At 36.6% G+C, this 26,045-nt stretch overlaps 1 protein-coding gene across 1 annotated transcript in view; it reads right to left on the bottom strand.

Annotated features, from left to right (window-relative positions):
• DACH2 (dachshund family transcription factor 2) overlaps positions 1 to 26,045 on the bottom strand; it is a 798,816-nt gene that overhangs the window by 135,461 nt on the left and 637,310 nt on the right. Inside the window, exons 7-8 of the mRNA XM_044936484.2 lie at positions 18,833 to 18,968; positions 12,666 to 12,749 (exon numbers count right to left, since the gene is read on the bottom strand). Of these exons, the coding sequence (XP_044792419.2) occupies positions 12,666 to 12,749; positions 18,833 to 18,968 (220 nt within the window). The remainder of the gene's footprint in view (positions 1 to 12,665; positions 12,750 to 18,832; positions 18,969 to 26,045) is intronic.

Below are 26,045 nucleotides of genomic sequence, written 5' to 3'. Positions count from 1 at the left end.
CCAAGGAAACCAGATTTGAAGGAGACACGTGTTCCCCAGTGTTAATTCCAGCACTGTTTACAATAGCTCGGTCATGGAAGCAACCTAGATGTCCATCAGCAGATGAATGGATAAGAAAGCTGTGGTACATATACACAATGGAGTGTTACTCAGCCATTAAAAAGAATGTGTTTGAATCAGTTCTAATGAGGTGGATGAAACTGGAGCCTATTATACAGAATGAAATAAGCCAGAAAGAAAAACACCAGTACAGTATATTAACACATTTATGTGGAATTTAGAAATATGGTAACAATGATCCTATATGCGAGATAGCAAAAGAGACACAGATGTAAAGAACAGACTTTTGGACTCTGTGGGAGAAGGCGAGGATGAAATGATTTGAGAGAATAGCACTGGAACATGTATATATCATATGTGAACTAGATCACCAGTCTAGGTTCAATGCATGAGACAGTGTGCTCAGGACTGGCGCACTGGGATGACCCAGAGGGATAGGATGGGGTGGCAGGTGGGAGGGGGTTTCAGCATGGGGAACACATGTACACCCATGGCTGATTCATGTCAATGTACGTCAAAAACCATCACAATATTGTAAAGTAATTAGCCTCCAATTAAAATAAATAAGTTAATTTAAAAAAGAAGATTTAGGTAGCATCTGCGATTATCTCAGGAAAAGATTAAGATAACGAAGCACCTGATTGAATAGAAAATATTTACATTATAGTGTCAGTATATACCCCAAAGCTTTCCATGAGGCTCAGGATAAAGAATCCACCTGCAATGAAGAAGATCACAAGTTCGATCCATGGGATGGGTAGTTTCCCCAGAAGAGGACATGGTAACCCAGTCCAATATCGTTTCCTGGAGAATCCACATGGGCAGAGGAGCTTAGTGGGTTACAATCCATAGGGTCACAAAGAGTCAGAAACCACTTGATGACTGTATATATATATATATATAGTCCTAAATGGATAGTCATTTACTTCTCCAGGGATTCTTCCCAACACATGGGCAAAGGGGCTTAGTGGGTTACAATCCATAGGGTCACAAAGAGTCAGAAACCACTTGATGACTGAATATATATATATATATATATATATATATATATATATATATATGTGGTCCTGAATGGTTAGTCATTTACTTCTCCAGGGATTCTTCCCAACCCAGGAACTGAACCCTGTTTTCCCACATTGCAGGCAGATCCTTACCATCTGAGCCACCAGGGAAACCCCAAACTGAAATTAGCCTATTTGTAATAAAAAAAAAAAAATGATAGTACCTTTATTTTCGTTTATTTTTACACATATATGCTAATTTCAGTTTAGCAGAGGGTTTAGAACATTCATTGATGCTATGATAGTATATTTATTTGGGGCTTGATATGATAGTATCTTTGTTTTAGGCTTCCCTGGTAGCTCAATGGTAAAGAATCTGCCTGCAATGCAGGAGACCTGGGTTTGATCCCTGGGTCAGGAAGATCCCCTGGAGAAGGGAATAGCTACCTACTCCACGATTCTTGCCTTGAGAATTCCATGGACAGAGGAGCCTTGTGGGCTACTGCCCATGGGGTTGCAAAGACTTGGAAATGACTAAGCGACTAACACTTTCATTTTCATCTTTATCTTAGATTAAATATACTTTATGTTCTTAAGATTCTTAAGGATGTTCAAACCATTATCTTTTCATCTGTAGTGGACTGACTTAAAATGTAATGTTTTAGTGGACTCAAGTATTGGGGTTGATGATAAATTTATTGTTCCAATATTTAGATAGCATTCCAAAGTTTGATCCTTGGCACTTATTTTACATATAAAGTTTTCAATAGATACAATCATTGTTAAGTGTAAAATATCAAAAAGCCCCTATATTCCTGCTAGCAGTTTCAGAGACCAATGGCTGCCAAGGGCAGAGGGCCTTTCTTTGTGCCTTTGCTTCCACATGGGTAAAGTAGAGTGGATAGTCCCAAAGTCTCTAAAGAATTCCAAAACTGATTGCTAAAAAATTATGTAATACAATGTCATAATATGCAATTGATTTGGTCAATTTGTTTGAATATATGTGGAAAAATAAAATCAAAGTCTTTAACTGACCAGTCAGTTTAGTGAAACTATTAATACTTGAGTCAAAACTAAAATATCAATTTTGATAATTCATATAGGATACAATATAAAGGGACATCACTGCCAGGAAAGCCTAGATCATATAGACCATGAAATGTCTGCATATGAAAACTCAAGGCAAAATGCAGATTATCATTTGAGATATATATCACACTGTCTGTCACCTAATTTTACAAGATAGAGCAAGGGGCAGTCTACATGAAGCATATTCTATGGTATTTCTTCATTTTCTGAAAATTTAGACATAACAGTAAAGCTGGCATTTTCTAATTGCTAGAGCCATGGATGATATTACTCAATAAAATCATGATAATATTACTCAAAACAGATGTAAAAACATATGTTTGCCACAGTTGTATAAACTGCCTACTTGTCAAACTTAATGAATGTTGAGACTTCTACTTTAAACTGCAGTCCCTTTTAAGAACTAAAATCTATCTCAGGAAAATATATTTTATCTTAATACCACAAATGCAGCTGGTAGAACATGACATAGAAAATCTCATTTATAAGAAAGCTTTTGAATGACCCTGAGGGGCGGTCCTAAGATGACGGAGGAATAGGACGGGGAGAACTCTTTCTCTCCCACAAATTCATCAAAATACCATTTGAACACTGAGGAAATTCCAGAAAACAACTTCTGAACACTGGCGGAGGACACCAGGCACCCAGAAAGCAGCCCATTCTCTTTGAAAGGAGGAGGACAAAATATAAGACAAAAAGAGAGACAAAAGAGTTAGGGGTGGAGACCCAGCTGCAGGGAGGGAGTCATGAAAGAGGAGAAGTTTCCAAACACCAGGAAGCCCTCTCACCAGCAGGTCTGTGTTGAGTTCTGGAATCTCAGAGGGCTAACCAGGAGGGAAAAAAAAAAAAAAAAAAAAAAAAAAACAAAAACAGAATATGCACCTAATCACAACTCCCAGTGGAGAAATAGCCCAGATGCTCGTGGCCACCAGCAGAGAGTGGGGCATGAATATGGAGGCATGGGTTGAATGCTTAGGGTAAGGATGGGACCTGAATGTCCTGAGGACAACCTAAGGGAGGTAACATGAGATAGCAACCCAAACTGTGGGATAGTCAGAGAGAGAAAAAAAAGAGAGAGAGAACTTCCCGGCAAAGAACTGTAACCTAAGGCATAGCCTGGTCTGCTCACAGAACAAAAGATTGAGTGAATACCGGAGGAGAGCTAGCCAGCTGTAGACTGGCCCCTCTCCCCACTAGAGGAAGTGAGGCAGGCAGGCAACAGCCAGAGCCAGAAGGCAAGGGGCAACCTTGGCCCCAGAGATGGCATCCTCCACCAAATTGTGAGCAGGCTCCCAGTTGCTAACTAAGTCTTCCTGGGATTCTGGATGGTGGATATCTGCCAGGAGGGTCACAGCCTGAGATCAGCTCCCCAGAGGAGACGCATGGCACACCTGAGACAGCACTCTAATGGTGCAACCAGGAAATCAAGCAGCTGGGGCCAGGGAGGTGATAAGACACACTGTATACCTGGGACAGTGTGCTCGCCAAGCACCTGGTCATCTGAGCTGCTTGGACCTGGGAAGGGCACAAAACAAAGGCCCAAATGAATCAGTGCCTTTGTGGAGTACCCAAGAACCTGAACCTGAGTGGCTTAGACCTGGGAAGTGCAGGCAAACCTGAGCCTGCTTTGGACAGTCACCCTGGGGAGCAACCAGGAGTCTGAGCAGTGTAGACCAGGAAACACACACGCCGTGAGCAGGGTCAAACCCAGTGTGGCCCAGGCACTGTGAGCACTCCCCACACAGGCCAGTGATATTTGTTTGCAGTGTTCCTCCCTCCCCAAAGCACAACTAAACAAGTGAGCCTAAATATGTGACCACCTTCGCCCCCTTGTGTCAGGGCAGAAATTAGACACTGAAGAAACTTGGAAATAGAGAAAGCTGAAATACACAAAGAGGGAACTGCTTTGGAAGTGAAAGGTGCAACAGGTTAAAACATTGTAGTTAGCACCGACTACATTAGAAGAGGCCAATAGACCTTGAGAAGAAGTATAAGCTGGAACAAGGAACTATATGAAACTGAACTAACCCCACATTGCCCTCAATAGCTCCAGAGAAATTCCTAGATATATTTTACTATTATCACTTTTTAATATCTACATTTTTAAATTATTTATTACTTTTTAAATTTTCATTTTTACAACTTATTTTACCTTGCAAAAAAAGACCCTATTTTAAAACAAATTGCATATGTATATATTTTTTATAATTTTGTCACTTTTTTTAATATTGTATTTTTTGAGAGTCTAAACTCTACTCTAGATTTTTAGTATTTGTTATCAACTTTGTACCTTTAAGAATCTAATCTTCAATACCCATTTTACTTAGGGGTGTGATTACTGGCTTGACTGCTCTCTCCCCTTTTGACTCTCCTTTTTCTCCTCCAGGTCACCTCTATCTCCTCACTCCCATTCCTCTTATCTACCTAACTCTGTGACTCTCTTTGGGCGTTCTAGGCTGTGGAGAACACTTAGGGAACTGACTACTGGCTATATTTGTCTCTCTCCTTTTGACTCCCCTTCTCCTCCTGGCCACCTCTATTTCCTTCCTCCCACTTATCTTCTCTATGTAACTCTGTGAAACTCTCTGGGTGTCCCTCACTCTCAAGAATCTTTTCACCATTAACCTATATGTTTTATAATCAGTGTGATACGGATGGAGAAGTCTTGAAGCTACTGTAAGAACAAGACTGAAAGACAGAGGCAGGAGGCTTAAATCCAAAAATTGAGAACACCAGAAAACTCCTGACTCCAGGGACCATTAATCGACAAGAGCTCATCCAAAAGCCTCCATACCTGTACTGAAACCAAGCTCCACCTAAGTGACAACAAGTTTCAGAGCAAGACATACCAAGCTATTTCCCCCAAAACACAGGAACATAACTCTGAGCATTAAAATACAGGGGGCCAAAAGTCACACCAAACCCACAGACACCTCAAAACTCACTACTGGACATTTCATTGCACTCCAGAGAGAAGAGATCCAGCTCAACCCATCATAACACTGATGAAAGCTTCCCTAATGAGGAAACCTTGACAAGCCACTCATCCAATGCCACAGATATGGAGGAACGTCCACAATAAGAAGAACCACAAAATTCCAGCACACAGAAAGGCCACCCCAAATACATCAACTTAAACAAAATGAAAAGGCAGAGAAATATTCGGCAGGTAAAGGAACATGATAAGTACCCACCAAAGCAAACAAAAGAGGAGGACATATGGAGTCTACCATAAAAATAATTCAGAATGATGATAGTAGAGATGATCCAAAATCTTGAAAACAAATGGAGGTACAGATAAAAAGACTAGACACAAGGATTGAGAAGATGCAAGAAATGTTTAACAAGGACCTAGAAGAAATTTAAAAAAAAATCGTCAATCAATAATGAATAATGCAATAACTGAGATAAAGGCACTCTGGAGGGAGCCAACAGTAGAATAACTGAGGTAGAAGAGAGGATGAGTGAGGTGGAAGATAGAATGGTTAAAATAAATGAAGCAGAGAGGAAAAAAGAAAAAAAAGAATTAAAAGAAATGAGGACAACCTCAGAGACCTCTGGAACAATGTTAAATGCACCAACATTTGAATCATAGGAGTCCCAGAAGAAGACAAAAAGAAAGGGCGCCATGAGAAAATACTTGAGGAGATAACAGTTGAAAACTTCCCTAAAATGGGGAAAGATATAGCCACCCACTTCGAAGAAACCAGAGAGTCCCAAACAGTATAAACCCAAGGCGAAACACCTCGAGACACATATTAATCAAATTAAAGAAGATCAAATACAAAAAGCAAATATAAAAAGCAGCAATGGAGAAGCAACAAATAACACAGAAGGGGATTCCCATAATGACAACTACTGATCTTTCAATAGAAATTCGTCAGGCCAGAAGGGAATGGAAGGGCATACTGAAAGTGATGAAAGAGAAAAATATACAACCTAGATTACTGTACCCAGAAAGATCTCATTCAAAGATGAAGGAGAAATCAAAAGCTTTACAGACAAACAAATGCTGAGAGAATTCAGACCACAAATCCAGCTCTTCAACAAATGCTAAAGGATCTTCTCTGAACAACAAACACAGGAAAGGTTTATAAACTTGAACCCAAAACAACAAAGTAAATGGCAAAGGTATCATACTTACCAATAATTACCTTAAATGTAAATGGGTTGAATGCCCCAACAAAAAGACAAAGACTGGCTGAATGGAATACAAAAACAAAACCCCTATATATGCTGTCTACAAGAGACTCACCTCAAAACAAGGGACACATACAGACTGAAAACGAAGGGCTGGAAAAAGATATTTCATGCAAATGGAGACCAAAAGAAAACAGGAGTAGCAATATTCATATCAGATAAAATAGACTTTGAAATAATGGCCGTGAAAAGAGACAAAGAAGGACACTACATAATGATCAAAGGATCGATCCAAGGAGAAGATATAAAAATTATAAATATATATGCACCCAACATACAAGCACTGTACTATGGAAGGTAAATGCTACAAGTATGAAAGGGGAAATTAACAGTAACACAATAATAGTGGGAGACTTTAAGACCCCACTCACAACTATGTATAGATCAACTAAACAGAAAATTAGCAAGGAAACCCACACTTTAAATGATACAATGGACCAGTTAGACTTAATTGATATCTATAGGACATTTCATCCCCCAAAAATGAATTTCACCTTTTTCTCAAGGGCACACGGAACCTCCTCCAAGATAGATCACATCCTGGGACATTAATCTAACCTTGGTAAATTCAAAAAAAATGAAATATTTTCAAACCTCTTTTCTGCAGTAAGATTATAGGTCAACTACAGAAAAAAAAAAAAAAACTATTAAAACTACAAACATATGGAGGCTAAACAACATTATTCTGAATAAAAAACAAATAACAGAAGAAATCCAAAAAGAAATCAAAATATGTATAGTGTATACCTGTGGCGGATTCATGTTGATGTATGGCAAAACCAATACAATATTGTAAAGTAATTAACCTTCAATTAGAATAAGTAAATTTGTATTAAAAAGAAACAAGTATATGAAAATGAAAACACAATAACCCAAAACCTATGGGAGTCAGTAAAAGCAGTGCTAAGGGAAAGGCTCATAACAATAAAAGCTTACCTCAAGAAACAAGAGAAAAATCAAAGAACCTAACTCTACACATGAAGCAACTAGAAAAAGAAGAATTTAAGAACCCCAGGGTTATTAGAAGGAAAGAAATCATAAAAATTAGGGCAGAAATAAATCCAAAACACTGGAGACCATAGCAAAAATCAACAAAGCTAAAAGCTAATTCTTTGAGAAGATAAATAAAATAGGAAAACCGTTATCCAGACTCATCAAGAGAAAAAGGGAGAAGAATAAAATCAACAAAATTTGAAATTAAAATGAGAAATCACAACAGACAACACAGAAATACAAAGTTTCATAAGAAACTACTATCAGCAACTATATGTCAATAAAATGGACAAAGTTTTAGAATGGCAAAACCAATATAATATTGTAAAGTAATTAGCCTCCAACTGAAATAAATTTATATTAAAAAAAAGAAAAATATAACCTTTTAAAACTGAACCAGGGAGAAATAGAAAATATTCACAGACACATCACAAGAACAGAAATCGAAACTGTAATCAGAAATCTTCCAACAAACAAAATCCCAAGACCAGATGGCTTCACAGGGGAATTCTACCAAAAATTTAGAGAAGAGCTAATACCTATCCTACTCAAACTCTTCCAGAAAATTGCCAAGGAAGGTAAACTTCCAAACTCATTCTATGAGGCCACCGTCACTGTAATACCAAAACCAGACAAAGATGCCACAAAAAAGAAAACTACAAGCCAATATCACGGATGAACATAGATGCAAAAATCCTTAACATAATTCTAGAAAACAGAATCCAACAACATATTAAGAACATCATACATCATGACCAAGAGGACTTTATCCCAGAGATGCAAGTATTCTTCAATATTTGCAAATCAATCAATATGATGCACCACATTAACAAATTGAAAGATAAAAGACATACGGTTATCTCAATAGATGCAGAGAAAACCTTTGACAAAATTCAACATCCATTTAGGATTAAACAAACAAACAAACAAAAAAAAGCCCTCCAGAAAGCATGCATAGAAGGAACATACCTCAACATAATAAACGGCTTATCTGGTAAACCCACAGCAAACATTATCTTCAATGGTGAAAAACTGGAAGCATTTCCCCTAAAGCCAGGAACAGGACAAGGGTGCCATTCTCATCACTACTATTCAACATAGTTTTGGAAGTTTTAGCCACAGAAATCAGAGAATAAATAGAAATAAAAGGAATCCAGATTGGAAAAGAAGAAGCAAAACTCTCACTGTTTGCAGATGATATGATCCTCTAGATAGAAAACCCTAGACTCCACCAGAAAATTACTACAGCTGATCAATGAATATAGTAAAGTTTCAGGATATTAAAATTAACACACAGAAATGCCTAACATTCCTGTACACTAACAATGCGAAGACAGAAAGAGAAATTAAGGAAATAATTCCATTCACCATTGCAACAAAAAGAAAAAAAAAAAAAACTTAGGAATAAATATACTCAAAGAAACAAAAGACCTATATATAGAAAACTATAAAGCACTGATGAAATAAATCACAGATGATACAAAAGATGGAGAAATATACCATGTTCATGAATTGGAAGAAACAATATAATGAAAATGAGTATAGTACCCAAAGCAATCTATAGATTCAATGCAGTCTCTATCAAGATACCAATGTATTTTTCAGAGAACTAGAACAAATAATTTCACAATTTGTATGGAAATACAAAAATCCTTGAATAGCCAAAGCAATCTTGATAAATCAGAATGAAACTGAAGGAATCAATGTGTCTGACTTCATACAATACTGCAAATCTACAGTCATCAGGATGCTATGGTACTGGCACAAAGAGAGAAATAGAGATCAATGGAACAAAACAGAAAGCCCAGAAATAAACCCACACACCTATGGACACCTTATCTTTGACAAAAGAGGCAAAAATATACAATGGAGAAAAGACAATCTCTTTAATAAGTGGTTCTGGGAAAACTGGTCAACCACTTATAAAAGAATGAAACTAAAACACTTTGTAACACCATACACAAAAAGAAATTCAAAGTGGATTAAAGATCTAAATGTAAGACCAGAAACTATAAAACTCCTAGAGGAAAACATAGGCAAAACACTATCTGACATAAATCACAGCAGGATCCTCTATGACCCACCTCCCAGAGTAAGATGGTAACAATAACCCTGTATACAAGACAGCAAAAGAGACACTGATGTATAGAACAGTCTTATGGACTCTGTGGGAGAGGGAGAGGGTGGGAAGATTTGGGAGAATGGCATTGAAACATGTATACTATCATGTATGAAACAAGTCGCCAGTCTAGGTTCGATGCACGATACTGGATGCTTGGGGCTGGTGCACTGGGACGACCCAGAGAGATGGTATGGGGAGGGAGGAGGGAGGAGGGTTCAGGATGGGGAACACATGTATACCTGTGGTGGATTCATTTCGATATTTGACAAAACCAATACAATATTGTAAAGTTTAAAAATAAAATAAAATTAAAAAAAAAAAAAACAGAGGATTATCACTGTAATATCACTGGCCAAAAAGAATGCAGCTTCTTTTAATAAAATGAAATGACATGATATAATACCTTGAAAAAAAATAAAAGCAAAAATAAACAAGTGAGACCCAATTAAACTTAAAACCTTTTGCACAATGAAGGAAGCAATAAGCAAGGTGAAAAGACAGCCTTTAGAATGGGAGAAAATAATAGCAAACGAAGCAATTGACAAATAATTAATCTCAAATATATACAAGCAGCTCATGCAACTCAATTCCAGAAAAGTAAATGACCTAATGAAGAAATGGGCCAAAAAATTCAACAGACATTTCCCCAAAGAAGATCTACAGATGGCTAACAAACACTTGAATAGATGCTCAATGTCACTCATTATCAGATAAATGCAAATCAAAACCACAACAAAGTACCATCTCACGCTGGTCAGAATGGCTGCTATCAAAATGTCTACAAACAATAGATGCTGGAGAGGGTGTGGAGAAAATGGAACCCTCTTATGCCATTGGCTAGAATGCAAACTAGTAGAGCCATTATTGAGAACAGTGTGGAGATTCCTTAGAAACCTGGAAATAGAACTGTCATATGACCCAGCAATCCCACTGCTGGGCATACACACCAAGGAAACCATGTGTACCCCAATGTTCATCGCAGCACTGTTTACAATAGCTAGAACATGGAAGCAACCTAGATGTCCATCGGCAAACAAGTGTATAAGAAAGTTGTGATACATATACACAATGCCATATTACTCAGCTCTTAAAGAGAATGCATTTGAGTCAGTTCTAATTAGGTGGATGAAACTGGAGCCTGTTATACAGAGTAAAGTAAGTCAGAAAGAAAAACACCAATACAGTATATTCACACATATATACAGAATTTAGAAAGATGGTAACAATAACCCTATATGTGAGAAAGCAAAAGAGACACAGATATAAAGAACAGACTTTTGGACTCTGTGGGAGAAGGTGAGGGTGGGATGATTTGAGAGAATAGCTTTGAAACATGTATATTACCATATGTGAAATAGATCGCCAGTGTACTGGGACGATTCTGAGGGAAAGGATGGGGAAGGAGGTGGTGGTGGGGGGGTGGTTCAGGATGGGTAACACATGTACACCCATGGCTAGTTCATGTCACTTTATGGCAAAAGCCACTACAATATTGTAATTAATTAGCCTTCAATTAAGATAAATAAATAATTTTTAAAATAGAGAAATAAAAATTTAAGAAACAAAAAATAAAATAAAACAATGACCCTAAACCAAATAAATCGAGGAATGAATAAATCAGAAAAAAGATAAGCTTTCCATTATAACTGAATAAATGCAGTTTAATATGTCACTCCTGTCTATTAATATTCTCATCAGGATGTGTGACCAATCTATTTCAAATGAGTATAACTCTGCCATTCCACAGCAAGAGACTCAGAAATGCCAGTGCATACCACTGTGTATTTTTATGAAATTCAGTTACTGTACATCTGTACTAGCACTCCAGCTGATTTTTCATAAGACATAGCAGTGTGTCCTTGAGCATTGCAGCACACAAGCCAGTCCTAAATGCCACTGTGACTTATGGGGTTTGCAGTTCTGATGGAATCATGTGTATCATGTACAGCTTGAGATTTTCTTAGAAAATATGCTTTACTACCAAGCTGTCCTTCAAATTGTCATCACTTGCTGGGAAAGAGGTTTCAGGAACAAATTGTTGCCGAGTTATGAATGAAGTTTCATCTTTAACTACAGTTCCATTACCTCTGTAAGTGTTTGAGTAGTTTAATATACTAAACTTAACTTCTTCCACTCTGACAACTTTTCTGAAATCAAGTATTTACAACTTGGGCCCCAAAAAGTATAGTCTTTGAATAAGAAAAGACAAAACGTATGGCAAGAAAACCAAACATGGTTCGATGAAATTAAAATCCTAGAATATTCCAAATTCTAACTAAAATGCTCATCTAGGTAATTAGAAAGCAAGTTAAGTCTAGAGAAAAAGTAAAAGAAAATTCTCCGTCAATTCCTCAGCTGTTCATGTTTCCCTCCCCCCCCCCACATATTATCAGCATCTTTATTAAAGACAGAAAAATGCATCCTAATAGTGAAGTACAGTCAGACCATATGGTGATCTGACAAATTACCTATTAGCTTATGTTCTTTAGCTTAGAGTTAATAAATTCATGATGACAATCATAGTGCATAGCCTATAACATATGCCGATATATTTTCCTTTACTCTTACCTTAAGTCTTTTAAACAAAGTTGTACTCAGTTTTCATATCAAGGAAGTGTGACTGAAATTCTTACTCTCCCTACCTTCTTCAAACAGATATCCTAAGAAAAAGTTGGATGCTGTGCAGAAATTACACATTTATCAGTTGATTACAAGCCAGACTGATGTCATCATTCTAGGTAAATACCTGATTGGAGTAGCTTGCTAAAATTTCATTTGAAATGTCCAAATCAACATATACTTTTAAAATTACTTTTGCATGTTGAGGATAACATCTCTCCTGCATGATAGCAACTCAAGTTTTTCAAACATAACCATAAAATGATGATTAATTTAAATATAGTCAACAAAGTACAAACATAATAAAAAGAGAATCAGATGGCTCTAATCAGGCATAATATAAAGAGCTTAGGGTAAAACTTCCAACCACAGGCACCAAGAAACTTTGGGTTAATATGTTATTTATAATATCAAATAAAATTCAGGTAAATATTATTTTTTAATACTAAAATAATTTATCCAAAGTCAGTATAGATCTATTCTGACTGAGGGAAATGTGTATACAATATACTGCAATAGGGTGTTAAGTGAACTAGTGTCCAATCTTTATATGTACATTAAATAAGCAAAAATTATTTTACCTTTATTTTCCCTTTGGAATTTTTTGATAGTTGGTCCAGTATCCTGGTCAACAATAAGGTCCTCTCTATTGTTGGGCATCATAACTATAAGTAAAAGATTTAACTGAGTAATTCTCTTGCAAAATACCCAAAAGAAAAGCAGAAAAGCATTGCATAAATAGCTATTTTACCCCAATAAATAACTAACAGGAATTTTATACACTTCTACTTCTGAACCACTGAAAAGATTTTTGTTGGTATGATGATCATGCAATTTAAAAATCAATAAGCTGCTCAATCACATGATTTTTAAAGTATAATTAATGCATAGTACATATATAATTTCTAACATATTTCTTTAAATCATTTAAAATATATCCTCTTTTAAAATTCACGTGCAAATTAGCTATTTACCTCTATAATCAATAATTCCAAAAATGCTTCTGAAATGAATTTTGCATTTAATCTTATGAGTTTAAAATAATTATGATTCAAATGTACCTTACAGAGTTTTTCCAAATATATAGCAAAATTAATAGGTACGATATAATTTTCTGATCATTGTTGTAAGTACTTCACAAAACATTTATATTGAAAGAGGAAAATCATGACAATTTCAGTTTATCACTTAATATTCCTTATTTATACTTTATTAAAATATTATATAGCACCATCAATAAATATGGTCACTTTAAAACAAAAATCATCAAAACTTTTTATTCAGTTATAGACAATCTCATTATCATGCTTCAACAATTGTTGAATGAACATAAAGGGTATAATTGCTGTCAGTGTAATTAGAAATGCTTTATGTTGTCAAGATTTTTTTTAATAATACTATATTGCTTTGACATATTTTATTTCTATACATAAGACATCCTTTAAAATATGTGTATCACAGTTCAGTTCAGTCACTCAGTCATGCCCAACTTTTTGTGACCCCATGAATCGCAGCACACCAGGCCTCCCTGGCCATCACCAACTCCCGGAGTTCACTCAAACTCACGTAAATCAAGTCGGTGATGCCATCCAGGCATCTCATCCTCTGTCATCCCCTTTTTCTCCTGCCCCCAATCCCTCCCAGCGTCAGAGTCTTTTTCAATGAGTCAGCCCTTTGAATGATGTGGTCAAAGTACTGGAGTTTCAGCTTTAGCATCAGTCCCTCCAAAGAACACCCAGAGCTGATCTCCTTCAGAATGCACTGGTTGGATCTCTTTGCAGTCCAAGGGACTCTCAGGAGTCTTCTCCAACACCACAGTTCAAAAGCATCAATTCTTCGACACTCAGCTTTCTTCACAGTCCAACTCTCACATCCATACATGACCACAGGAAAAATCATAGCCTTGACAAGACGGACCTTTGTTGGCAAAGTAATGTCTCTGCTTTTCAATATGCTATCCAGGTTGGTCATAACATTTCTTGCAAGAAGTAAGCGTCTTTTAATTTCATGGCTGCAGTCACCATCTGCAGTGATTTTGGAGCCCAAAAAATAAAGTCTGACACTATTTCCACTGTTTCCCCATCTATTTCCCATGAAGTGATGGGACCAGATATCATGATCTTTGTTTTCTGAATGTTGAGCTTTAAGCCAAATTTTTCACTCTCCTCTTTCAATTTCATTAAGAGGTTTTTGAGTTCCTCTTCACTTTCTGCAATAAGGGTGGTGTCATCTGCATATCTGAGGTTACTGATACTTCTCCCAGCAATCCTGATTCCAGCTTTGCTTCTTCCAGCCCAGCATGTCTCATGATGTACACTGCATATAAGTTAAATGAGCAGGGTGACAACATACAACCTTTACGTACTCGTTTTTCAATTTGGAACCAGTCCATTGTTCCATGTCCAGTTCTAACTGTTGCTTCCTGACCTGCATATAGGTTTCTCAAGAGGCAGGTCAGGTGGTCTGGTATTGCCATCTCTTTTAGAATGTTCCACAGTTTATTGTGCTTCACACAGTCAAAGGCTTTGGCATAATCAATAAAGCAAACATAGATGTTTTTCTGGAACTCTCTTTCTTTTTCCATGATCCAGTGGATGTTGGCAATTTGATCTCTGGTTCTTCTGCCTTTTCTAAAACCAGCTTGAACATCTGGAAGTTCATGGTTCACATATTGCTGAAGCCTGGCTTGAAAATTATAAGCATTATTTTACTAGCGTGTGAGATGAGTGTTATTGTGCAGTAGTTTGAGCATTCTTTGGCATTGCCCTTCTTTGGGATAGCAAGGAAAACTGACCTTTTCCAGTCCTGTGGGCACTGCTGAGTTTTCCAAATTTGCTGGCATATTGAGTGCAGAACTTTCACAGCATCATCTTTCAGGATTTGGAATAGCTCAACTGGAATTCCATCACCTCCACTAGCTTTGTTTGTAGTGATGCTTTCTAAGGCTCACGTGACTTCACATTCCAGGATGTCTGGCTCTAGGTGAGTGATCACACCATCGTGATCATCTGGGTCGTGAAGCTCTTTTTTGTACAGTTTTTCTGTGTATTCTTGCCACCTCTTATTAATATCTTCTCCTTCTCTTAGGTCCATACCATTTCTGTCCTTTATCGAGCCCATCTTTGCATGAAATGTTCCCTTGATATCTTTAATTTTCTTGAAGAGATCTCTAGTCTTTCCCATTTTGTTGTTTTCCTCTATTTCTTTGCATTGATCACTGAGGAAGGCTTTCTTATCTCTTCTTGCTATTCTTTGGAACTCTGCATTCAGATACTTATATCTTTCCTTTTCTCCTTTGCTTTTCACTTTTCTTCTTTTCACAGCTATTTGTAAGGCCTTCCCGGACAGCCATTTTCCTTTTTGCATTTCTTTTCCATGGGGATGGTCTTGATCCCTGTCTCCTGTATAATGTCATGAATCTCAGTTCATAGTTCATCAGGCACTCTATCTATCAGATCTAGGCCCTTAAATCTATTTCTTACTTCCACTGTATAATCATAAGGAATTTGATTTAGGTCATACCTGAATGGTCTAGTGGTTTTCCCTACTGTCTTCAATGTAAGTCTGAATTTGGCAATAAGGAGTTCATGTTCTGAGCCACAGTCAGCTCCTGGTCTTGTTTTTGCTGACTGTATAGAGCTTCTCCATCTTTGGCTGCAAAGAATATAATCAGTCTGATTTTGGTGTTGACCATCTGGTGATGTCCATGTGTAGAGACTTCTCCTGTGTTGTTGGAAGAGGGTGTTTGCTATGACCAATGCCTTCTCTTGGCAAAACTCTATTAGCTTTTGCCCTGCTTCATTCTGTATTCCAAGGACAAATTTGCCTGTTACTCCAGGTGTTTCTTGACTTCCTACTTTTGCACTCCAGTCCCCTATAATGAAAAGGACATCTTTGGGGATTTTAGTTCTAAAAGGTCTTGTAGGTCTTCATAGAACCGTTCAACTTCAGCTTCTTCATCGTTAGTCGTTGGGGCATAGATTTGGATTACTGTGATACTGAATGGTTTGCCTTGGAAACAAACAGATCATTCTGCCATTTTTGAGACTGCACCCAAGTACTGCATTTCAGATTCTTTTGTTGACCATGATGGCTACTCCATTTCTTCTAAGGGATTCTTGCCCACAGCAGTAGATATAATATTCATCTGCGTTAAATTCACCTATTCCAGTCCATTTTAGTTCACTGATTCCTAGAATGTCGTCATTCACTCTTGCCATCTCCTGTTTGACCACTTCCAATTTGCCTAGGTTCATGGACCTGACATTTCAGGTTCCAATGCAATATTGCTCTTTACAGCATTGGACCTTGCTTCTATTACCAGCCACACACACAACTGGGTATTGTTTTTTCCTTGGCTCCATCCCTTCATTCTTTCTGGAGTTATTTCTCCACTGATCTCCAGTAGCATATTGGGCACCTACTGACCTGGGGAGTTCCTCTTTCAGTATCCTATCATTTTGCCTTTTCATACTGTTCATGGGGTTCTCAAGGCAAGAATACTGAAGTGGTTTGCCATTGCCTTCTCCATTGGACCACATTCTGTGAGACCTCTCCACCATGACCCGTCCATCTTGGTTGGCCCCACCGGGCATGGTACTCTGTGTATCACAGAGTACCAATATTTCCCTATGTGCTTTACTTATAACCAGTACTCTAAATAATTCTCTCTCTCCTTTTCCTCTATACCCCCTCCCTCATCAATACAAATATTATTCTAATAGAAGAATATGTGTTTCTTTATTGTTTAATGGTCATCTGGCTATATCCTAAGACTCCCTTTAATCAGTTGCACACAATATTGTAACAAGTAAATTAGGCTTTATCCACAGAAGAGAGTTAAGCTAGAAAACCCCTGTCACTTCTTCCAGGAATTAAATTTACTCCAGTATGGATATTAGCTAAAAGTTCTAATTCACTGGTTCTTAACTCTGGCTGCACATTAGAATCTTCTGAGGATATATTGAATAGCAAAACAGAACGCTGCTGTTAGGCTCTATACTAGACCAGGTACATGAGACTGAGCATGTGGCCTGGGCATCCATATTTGTCAACCCTTCATAGGTGATCATAATGGGGAGACAGTTTTGTGAGTCCCTGAGCTCACTACGAAGCTAAATAGCTACAAAGAATACGTAATATTGAGAAGCTAAACGAGACTTGGATGAATTTCCACAAGAGTGAAATCATCTTTATCCTTTCCCAGAACAAATCCAGATTGTAAAACCTTCCCTAATCCCTCAAATTCTTTTCTTCCCCCATAAAAACATTATTTTGGACAGACTTGAGATGATCATTATTATGAAGTGTAAAAATTTAGAGTTTACATGAAATAAATATCCCTATAATAAGATTAAAAGAAGAGCAGAAATTATTTTCCCTAGAGGAAATGGATACCTACAAAATTGGACTTGTGTAGGTATAGAAGATTAACAAAGATTTTACTTAGCTCACCTGACTCATAATTATCATATATTATATGAGAATTAGTTATAGCTGAATGCAGTGGGTAATATCTGTATGCTGAGTAGGATCAGACAGCAGTTGATAAGCAATCAAGGTAAAGCCACACAGAAAAAAAAAAAATAATGTTTATCCATCACATTTCCTTAGTGCTTTAAATTTCTGAAGTGTTTTCCCACATATTATTTCATTAGACCTCACAAAACTCCAGTGCAATAGGCAGAGCATTAATCATATCTATGCATGTGTGTGGGTTCCAGGTCACTTAAGTAGTGTCTGACTCTGCAATGCCATGGACTGTAGCCTGCCAGGCTCCTCTATCCATGGGATTCTCCAGGCAAGAATACTGGAGCGGGTTGCTATGCCCTCCTCCAGGGGATCTTCCTCACCCAGGGATCAAACACACATCTCTATGTCTCTTGAATCGTTAGGCAGGTTCTTTACCACCTAGAAGCCCAATCATATTCATATGTTAGGTAAAGATACTCATGGTGGTTAAGTGACATACCCAAGATCTCATAGCTAGTTAGTGCCAGACTGTGGCTAGATTAGAGTCTCCAATATACCAGATCACTGAAAATAATATTATACTATTTATGGAACAATGTCCTAGGTGTAAGACTTCTGAAATAATAAAAAATGTGTGAAAAATCATGCCAAATATTAGATCAAATATTTTTTTTTATCTAAATTATTGTTGCTGTTGTTCAGTTACTAAGTCGTGTCTGACTCTTTGTGACCCCATGGACTGCAGCACATCAGGTTTCCTGGTCCTTCACTATCTCCCAAAGTTTGCTGAAACTCATGTCCATTGAGTCAGTGATGACATACAACCATCTCATCCTCTGTTAACATTAAAATTGTTGAGATTATTGCAAATCATATATTGATTCACTTTTTAATCACTCTTACATAATCAACTGCACAAAATATATTTTATCATCCATTATTCAAAGGGTGCTGTGAATATAGCAAGTGATTTGTGTCACACTAGCTGCTAAATACCAACATATTGAATTAACCTATATTCTATAAAACTCCCATCAAATTGTTCCCATCAGATCCAGTGATACATTATTTAAGACTCTTCCGGAGAACAAACTACTAACATTTTTTTTTGTTGTTGTTGTTCATACGACTTCTCCAATAAAAATTCACCATTTTAAAAAACCATTTAAATCAAGGAGGCATCAGCTCCCCCAGATTTTTCCCCCTTCACTATTGCCTAATGAAGAATTTCCTAAAAGATTATCTTTCAGTTCCTTGCTTCAGGTGAGATACTTACCTATTCTCTCTGAATGGTGATCCATCTGAGAGGGAGAGCTGGACACACTGCTGCTGGTGTGGGAGGAGGTCTGGCTCCCAGGGCGATGACTCTCTTCCAGAGAGGGAGCAGGAGAAGGACTCTGTGGAATCCGTTCCTTATATAAAAGGAAATACAAAAGGAAATACAAAAGGAAATGTCATCTCGCACCGAGTTTTTCATGTTGGTGGAATCCATAACATTAGAAGTATTGACCTCTCATCTTTAAACTGAGTATATATCTGATTTTAAAATACCTGATCATAAACACATATCTTTAAACAAAACCATATTTTTTGTTCTTGGGAAATTAATGGGATATTGTGAGGTTTAAATAAAATAGGAAAGTGAAAGGCCTCAGTGCTATGCCAGATACATGGTAGAGCTCAAGAAAGGTTAGCTTGCACTTCCTTTCCTAGAAAATTCACCAAGCTAATTTATGAAGTGAAGTGATTATTATTAGTGAAGGTTTGTTATTATAAGCTTCTACAATGATATAACGTTCAAGCCATAACTTGGAGGGTGAGCCTACTATCTGAGTAAGAAGATCTCCCAAAGGTAAACACTTGGAACATTGGAATAAAACTCAAAAACAGTGGGAGGACCTGGTACATGTTGTGTCTTTCTGCACTGAAAACATTATGGCAATAATATATGTGTAATCTATCACACCTTAGGAATTCATTTTTAATGTTGGCAACAAAACGGTTTGATGGTCACAAGACACAATGATGGGTGTGTGAAACTAACACTAAGACCTATTATCAGTTTGTTCAGTACAGTCGCCCAGTCATGTCTGACTCTTTGCGACCCCATAGACTGCAGCCCACCAGGCTTCCATGTCCATCACCAACTCCCAGGGCTTACTCAAACTCATGTCCATATAGTGGGTGATGCCATCCAACCATCTTATCCTCTGTAGTTCCCTTCTCCTCCTACCTTCAATCTTTCCCAGCATCAGAGTCTTTTCCAATAAGTCAGTTATTCACATCAGGTATCCAAAGTATTGAAGTTTCAGCTTTAGCTTCAATCTTTCCAATGAATACAAAGGACTGATTTCCTTTAGGATGGACTGGTTTTATCTCCTTGCAGTCCAAGTGACTCTCAAGAGTCTTCTCCAGCACCACAGTTAAAAAGCATCAATTCTTTAGTGCTCAGCTTTCTTTAATTCAACTCTTAACCCCATACATGACTACTGGAAAAATCATAGTTTTGACTAGATGGACCTTTGTTGGCAAAGTAACGAATGTCTTTACTTTTTTTAATATGCTGTTTAGGTTGGTCATAGCTTTTCTTCCAAGAAGCAAGTGTCTTTTAATTTCATGGCTGCAGTCACCATCTGCAGTGATTTTGGAACTGAAATGATTTTCATCAAATTTATAATTTAAAACTATAAAAATTAAACAATACTAAAAGGATGTTCGTTAGTATTGTTTAAATTTTTAAAGTTTAAAATTAAGAATTTGATAAAAATCAGTTCAGTTCAGTCACTCCCTCGTGTATGACTCCTTGCAAGTCCATGGACTGCAGTACGCCAGGCTTCCCTATCCATTACCAACTCCCGGAGCTTACTAACACTCATCCATTGAGTTGGTGATACCATCCAACCATCTCATCCTCTTTTGTCCCCTTCTCCTCTTGCTTTCAGTCTTTCCCAGCATCAGAGTCTTTTCTAATGAGTCAGTTTTTTGCATCAGGTGGCCAAAATATTTGAGCTTCAGCTTCAACATCAGTCCTTCCAATGAATATTCAGGACTGATTTCCTTTAGGATCAACTCGTTTGATCTCCTTGCAGTTCGAGGGACTCTCAAGAGTCTTCTCCAACACCACAGCTCAAAAGCATCAATTCTTCAGTGCTCAGCATTCTTGATGGTCCAACTCTCATATCCATACATGACTACTGAAAAAACCATAGGCTTGACTAGATGGACCATTGTCAGCAAAGTAATGTCTCTGGTTTTTAACATGCTGTCTAGGTTTATCATAGTTTTTCTTCCAAGGATCAGTTCAGTTCAATTCAGTCATTCAGTCTTGTCCAACTCTTTGTGACCCCATGGACTGCAGCATGCCAGAGCTCCCTGTTCATCACCAACTCCTGGAGTTTATTCAAACTCATGTCCATTGAGTCGGTGATGCTACCCAACCATCTCATCCTCTGTCATCCCCTTCTCCTCTTGCCTCAATTTTTCCCAGCATCAGGGTTTTTCAAATGTCAGCTCTTGGCATCAGAAGGCCAAAGTATTGGAGTTTTAGCTTCAACATCAGTCCTTCCAATGAATATTCAGGACTGATTTCCTATAGGATGGACTGGTTTTATCTCCTTGCAGTCCAAGGGTCTCTAAAGAGTCTTCTCCAACACCACAGTTCAAAAACATCAATTCTTCAGCACTCAGCTTTCTTTATAGTCCAACTCTCACATCCATACATGACTGCTGGAAAAAAACAAACAAACAAACAAACATAGCCTTGACTAGATGGATCTTTGATGGCAAAGTAATATCTCTGCTTTTTAATATGTTGTCTAGGTTGGTCATAATTTTTATTCCAATGAGTAAGCGTCTTTTTATTTCATGGCTGCAGTGATATTGGAGCCCCCCCACAAAAAAAAAAAAAAAAAGTCTGACACTGTTTCCACTGACCATCTATTTGCAATGAAGTGATGGGACTGGATGCCATGATCTTTGTTTTATGAATGTTGAGATTTAAGCCAACTTTTTCACTCTCCTCTTTCACTTTCATCAAGAGGCTTTTTAGTTCCTCTTCACTTTCTGCCATAAGGGTGGTATCATCTGCAAAACTGAGGTTATTGATATTTCTCTCAGCAATCTTGATTCCAACTTGTGCTTTTTCCAGCCCAGGGTTTCTCATGATGTACTCGTCATATAAGTTAAATAAGAACGGTGACAATATACAGCCTTGATGTACTCCTTTTCCTATTTGGAACCAGTCTGTTGTTCCATGTCTAGTTCTAACTGTTGCTTACTGACCTGCATACAAATTTCTCAAGAGGCAGGTCAGGTGGTCTGGTAACCCCATGTCTTTCAGAATTTTCCACAGTTTATTGTCATCTACAAGTCGAAGCCTTTGGCATAGTCAATAAAGCAGAAATAGATGCTTTTCTGGAACTCTTTTGCTATTCTGATGACCCAGTGGATGTTGGCAATTTTATCTCTGGTTCCTCTGCCTTTTATAAAACCAGCTTGAACATCTGGTAGCAAATTTGGAAAACTCAGCACTGGCCACAGGACTGGAAAAAGTCAGTTTTCATTCCAATCCCTAAGAAAGGCAATGCCAAAGAATGCTCAAACTGCTGCACAGTTTCACTCATCTCACACTCTAGTAAAGTAATGCTCAAAATTCTCCAAGCCAGGCTTCAACAATACATGAACCATGAACTTCCAAGGAGCAAACGTCATTTAATTTCATGGACTCAGTCACCATCTTCAGTCTAGCCCAAGAAAATAAAGTCTGTCACTGTGTCCATTGTTTCTCCAACTATTTGCCATGACATGATGGGACTGGATGCCATGATCTTAGTTTTCTAAATGTTAAGTTTTAAGCCTCCTTTTTCACTTTCCTCTTTCACTTTCATCAAGAGGCTCTTTAGTTGCTCTTCACTTTCAGCCATAAGGGTGCTGTCGTCTCCATATTTGAGGTTATTGATATTTCTCCAGGTGCTCGTGATTCCAACTTATTTTTCATCCAGCTCAGCATTTTGCATGATGTACCTTGCATATAAGTTAAGTAAACAAGGTGACAATATACAGCCTTGATGTACTTCTTTCTCAACTTGGAACCAGTCCATTTTTCCATGTCCTGTTCTAACTGTTGCTTCTTGACCTGCATACAGATTTCTCAGGAGGCAGGTAAGGTGGTCTGGTATTCCCATCTCTTTAAGAATTTGCAATAGTTTGTTGTGATCAACACAGTCAAAGACTTTAGCATAGTCAATGAAACAGAAGTAGATGGCTTTTATTTTTCTTTCTTTCTGTAATTCTCTTGCTTTTTCTATGATGCAATGGATGTTAGTAATTTGATCTCTGGTTCCTCTGTCTTTTCTAAATGCAGCCTGAACATCCCAAAGATCTCAGATCATATACTTTTGAAGCCTAGCTGGGAGAATGTTGAGCATTACTTTGCTAGCATGTGAGAACAGTGCAATTGTGTGGTGGTTTGAATATTCTTTGGCATTTTCTTTCTTTGAGGTTGGAATGAAAACTGACCTTTTCCAGTCCTGTGGCTGTAAAATTATTGATAAAAATAAAATAAAATGTTTATTTTATATAGCTCTACAGTAACTGTTATGGTTCTCAGGATTTTTGTCATAATTAATATTGCTATAAATCTCTGAAGTTATTCACTATGTTTATGAATCACAAACTGATGAATAAATTTGACATTTAGTTAATTTGATCAATTAAAAACACATTATTAAAAAAAACACATTATTGTTTATCCATATATGCAATAAATGTGACTGAATAATAGACATTCTGGGACAGAGAATATTTGTTTTATTATATAACTCATTCATAATGAATTTCTTTAAGTTCTGTATATTTATATGCAATTACAACATCAGTATTCTAATCACCATAAGATTAAAAATTAGTTTGTCAAATATGTGTTTATATATTTTCACATTGATTTTGCATGAAAAGCCCCAAACTGATAAATTATTTAAAGAAAAACTGTTTGCTTAATGCAAAATTAATAATATGAGAGTTAAAGTCTATTATTTCATTAGTAGATGTTAAGATTTTCCAAAGTTTATCATTATGGCAGACAGAATAATCTCATTAGCTCAGCCAAAAATGTTTAGTCCACGTCCTAATAGTTGAACTTGTGAATATGTTATCTTATATGGCAAAATGGACTTTTCAAATGTGACTGAGAACCTGGAGATAGAGCTATTACATGGATTAACTTGAGGGTAGAAAGGAAAGTCAGAGGAAGATATGATTATTGAAGAATGGTCAGAAAGATAACCTGGAAAAGGGAAGGAAACATACTATCCTGGAAGCTTACAGAAAGAAATTCAGTCCTGTTATTTGAGCTCAGTGATACCCATGTCAGACATCTGACCTACAGAGCTGCAAGCTAATAAACTTGCATCATTTAAAGCTATTAAATGTATACCTTGTTCCAAAAGTAAAAAGGAACTAATACAGTCATCTGTGTAGTATGTTCATTTTTAAATGATGTATAATGTTATTTAGTATTCAGTAAACATCTGATAATTTTAATGAAATGAATAGTGGACTTTGAGTATATTAGCTGCAGTATCATATAGTTATTAAATACTATTAATTGTAAATATATTACCTCTTAAAGGCTTTATAACTTTTGTTATGCTTCAAACAATATTTTATGACAGAGAAATATACATGCATTTATATTTAGTATACAGTTAAATATACAGTTGCAATACTCTATATACAGGAAAAGATAAAAAGATTCATATAAACAAAGCAGAAGAGAATATTTTTTTTCCAAATAATTATATATGTTGTTTAGAGGGATAGTATGGGCATGGATAGCAAATTATATATGGCTTTTATAATACATTTTTAATTTTTTTTTAAAAGTTCATCAGTTGTGAAATTCAACCTAAAGTGCAGTGATTAAAATTATAATCCCTAAATAGCATATGTACACACACACCAATGAAAGGAATTTCATATATGAGGTCAAAATTATTTTCTTACTTTTCACTGTTGTGTAGTCTCAATGATTCTATGCTAAAATATGTATATAAATTGTGGAACAGTCTTTGAATTCTAACATTGGTTATTTGCTGAAAAATATTAAATTTAATGAACTACTTTTATCTTTAATAGACCAGTAAGTGAATGGATAGGGATAAAGTACAACAGTTATTGAGCAAAAATAAAACTGAACAAACAAAATCACTGTGTAGTGGTAAACAAGAATCATACATAGCAATATATCCTGCCATAATAAAAATGGAAAAATTGGGAATGAATTATAAAGTTGATGGCTTAGAAAAAAAGAGAATTCAAGTGATTTGACCTTGCCCATTCTGCTTAAAAAATGAATGGTCATTCTAATTTTTTTTTGAATTGAAAGAATATCTACACAAATAGAAAATGCTATAAATAATGAGGAAAATTTACAATGCTATAAAGAGGAATCCTCCAAAATGTTTTAAAAGTATCTATGATCAAATACTATGAACTCAAATACTTTACTTTTAAATTCATCTTTTGCCATTGTCAATAGCACATCAGGTGGGTATTATTTCAAATAACTTTGAAAACATGATTTAAAGTTACAATAACATTTTGCATAAAACCACAGTTCATATTTAAGACTTGTAGCCTGCACTTACCAAATTCAATCAAAATTCAATTCATTGTTATTGTTTCCTAAGGCATCACAGAGGTCACATTTTTTTCACCATGTAAATATTAGATGAGTCCAATACCTTACACTGATTAAGAATTAGGTGGGTTTTTAAAATATCTGTATGGCACTGGAAACGTTAATTTCTTCTAAAATAATCAATAGTTATATAACTAATTTCTACTTTGCAAGTAAACAGATCCATTTTTCAGGCCTGTAATCAGTATGCATCTATTTAGCTACTTAACTGCAATGTGCTTCGGGTCATTAGGTGGCTACTGTTGTGTCTCAGCCTAGTTAAATTTTCACAGCAAGTTAATCTGTTTTATTACAAATGAGAAGACAAGGATAATGTCTTCACCACTTGCCAAATACAGGGTTAACAGTATTTGCAACAAATCAGTAAGGACATTAAAAAGGAAAATTGAAAATCTAAAACCCAAATCATTTTACTCATTCATGACAATTTTATTTGGCATTTATGACTTTTACAACACTGTTACTTTTCATTTATTTCATTCAAGTCCCTTCAAAAACAGCTTTAGCTCTTCTAAATCACTGCAGAAATCTTCTCCAGATTCAGTCACTGTAGCAGAGGAGGGAGATTTCCAAAACTGATACATACTTACCCAATGAAATCCCGACTTTCCCTTGCAATTGGTAAAATTATCTTCAATAATAACTCAAATTTCTAGCATATAGTTATATAGTTCAAGGCTTATGCCAAAGAAAAAAGAGACATTATAGAAAATATTTCTAATTAGTACATGTTATTACTCCCTCTTCTATCAGACTGTTTTCATTTTTAGCAGGTACATATGGTCAAAGG

This window comes from Bubalus bubalis, chromosome X (genome assembly GCF_019923935.1).
Source record: "Bubalus bubalis isolate 160015118507 breed Murrah chromosome X, NDDB_SH_1, whole genome shotgun sequence".
In the NCBI taxonomy this organism is placed as follows: domain Eukaryota; kingdom Metazoa; phylum Chordata; class Mammalia; order Artiodactyla; family Bovidae; genus Bubalus; species Bubalus bubalis.
This window is presented reverse-complemented; position numbering and strand designations above follow the sequence as displayed.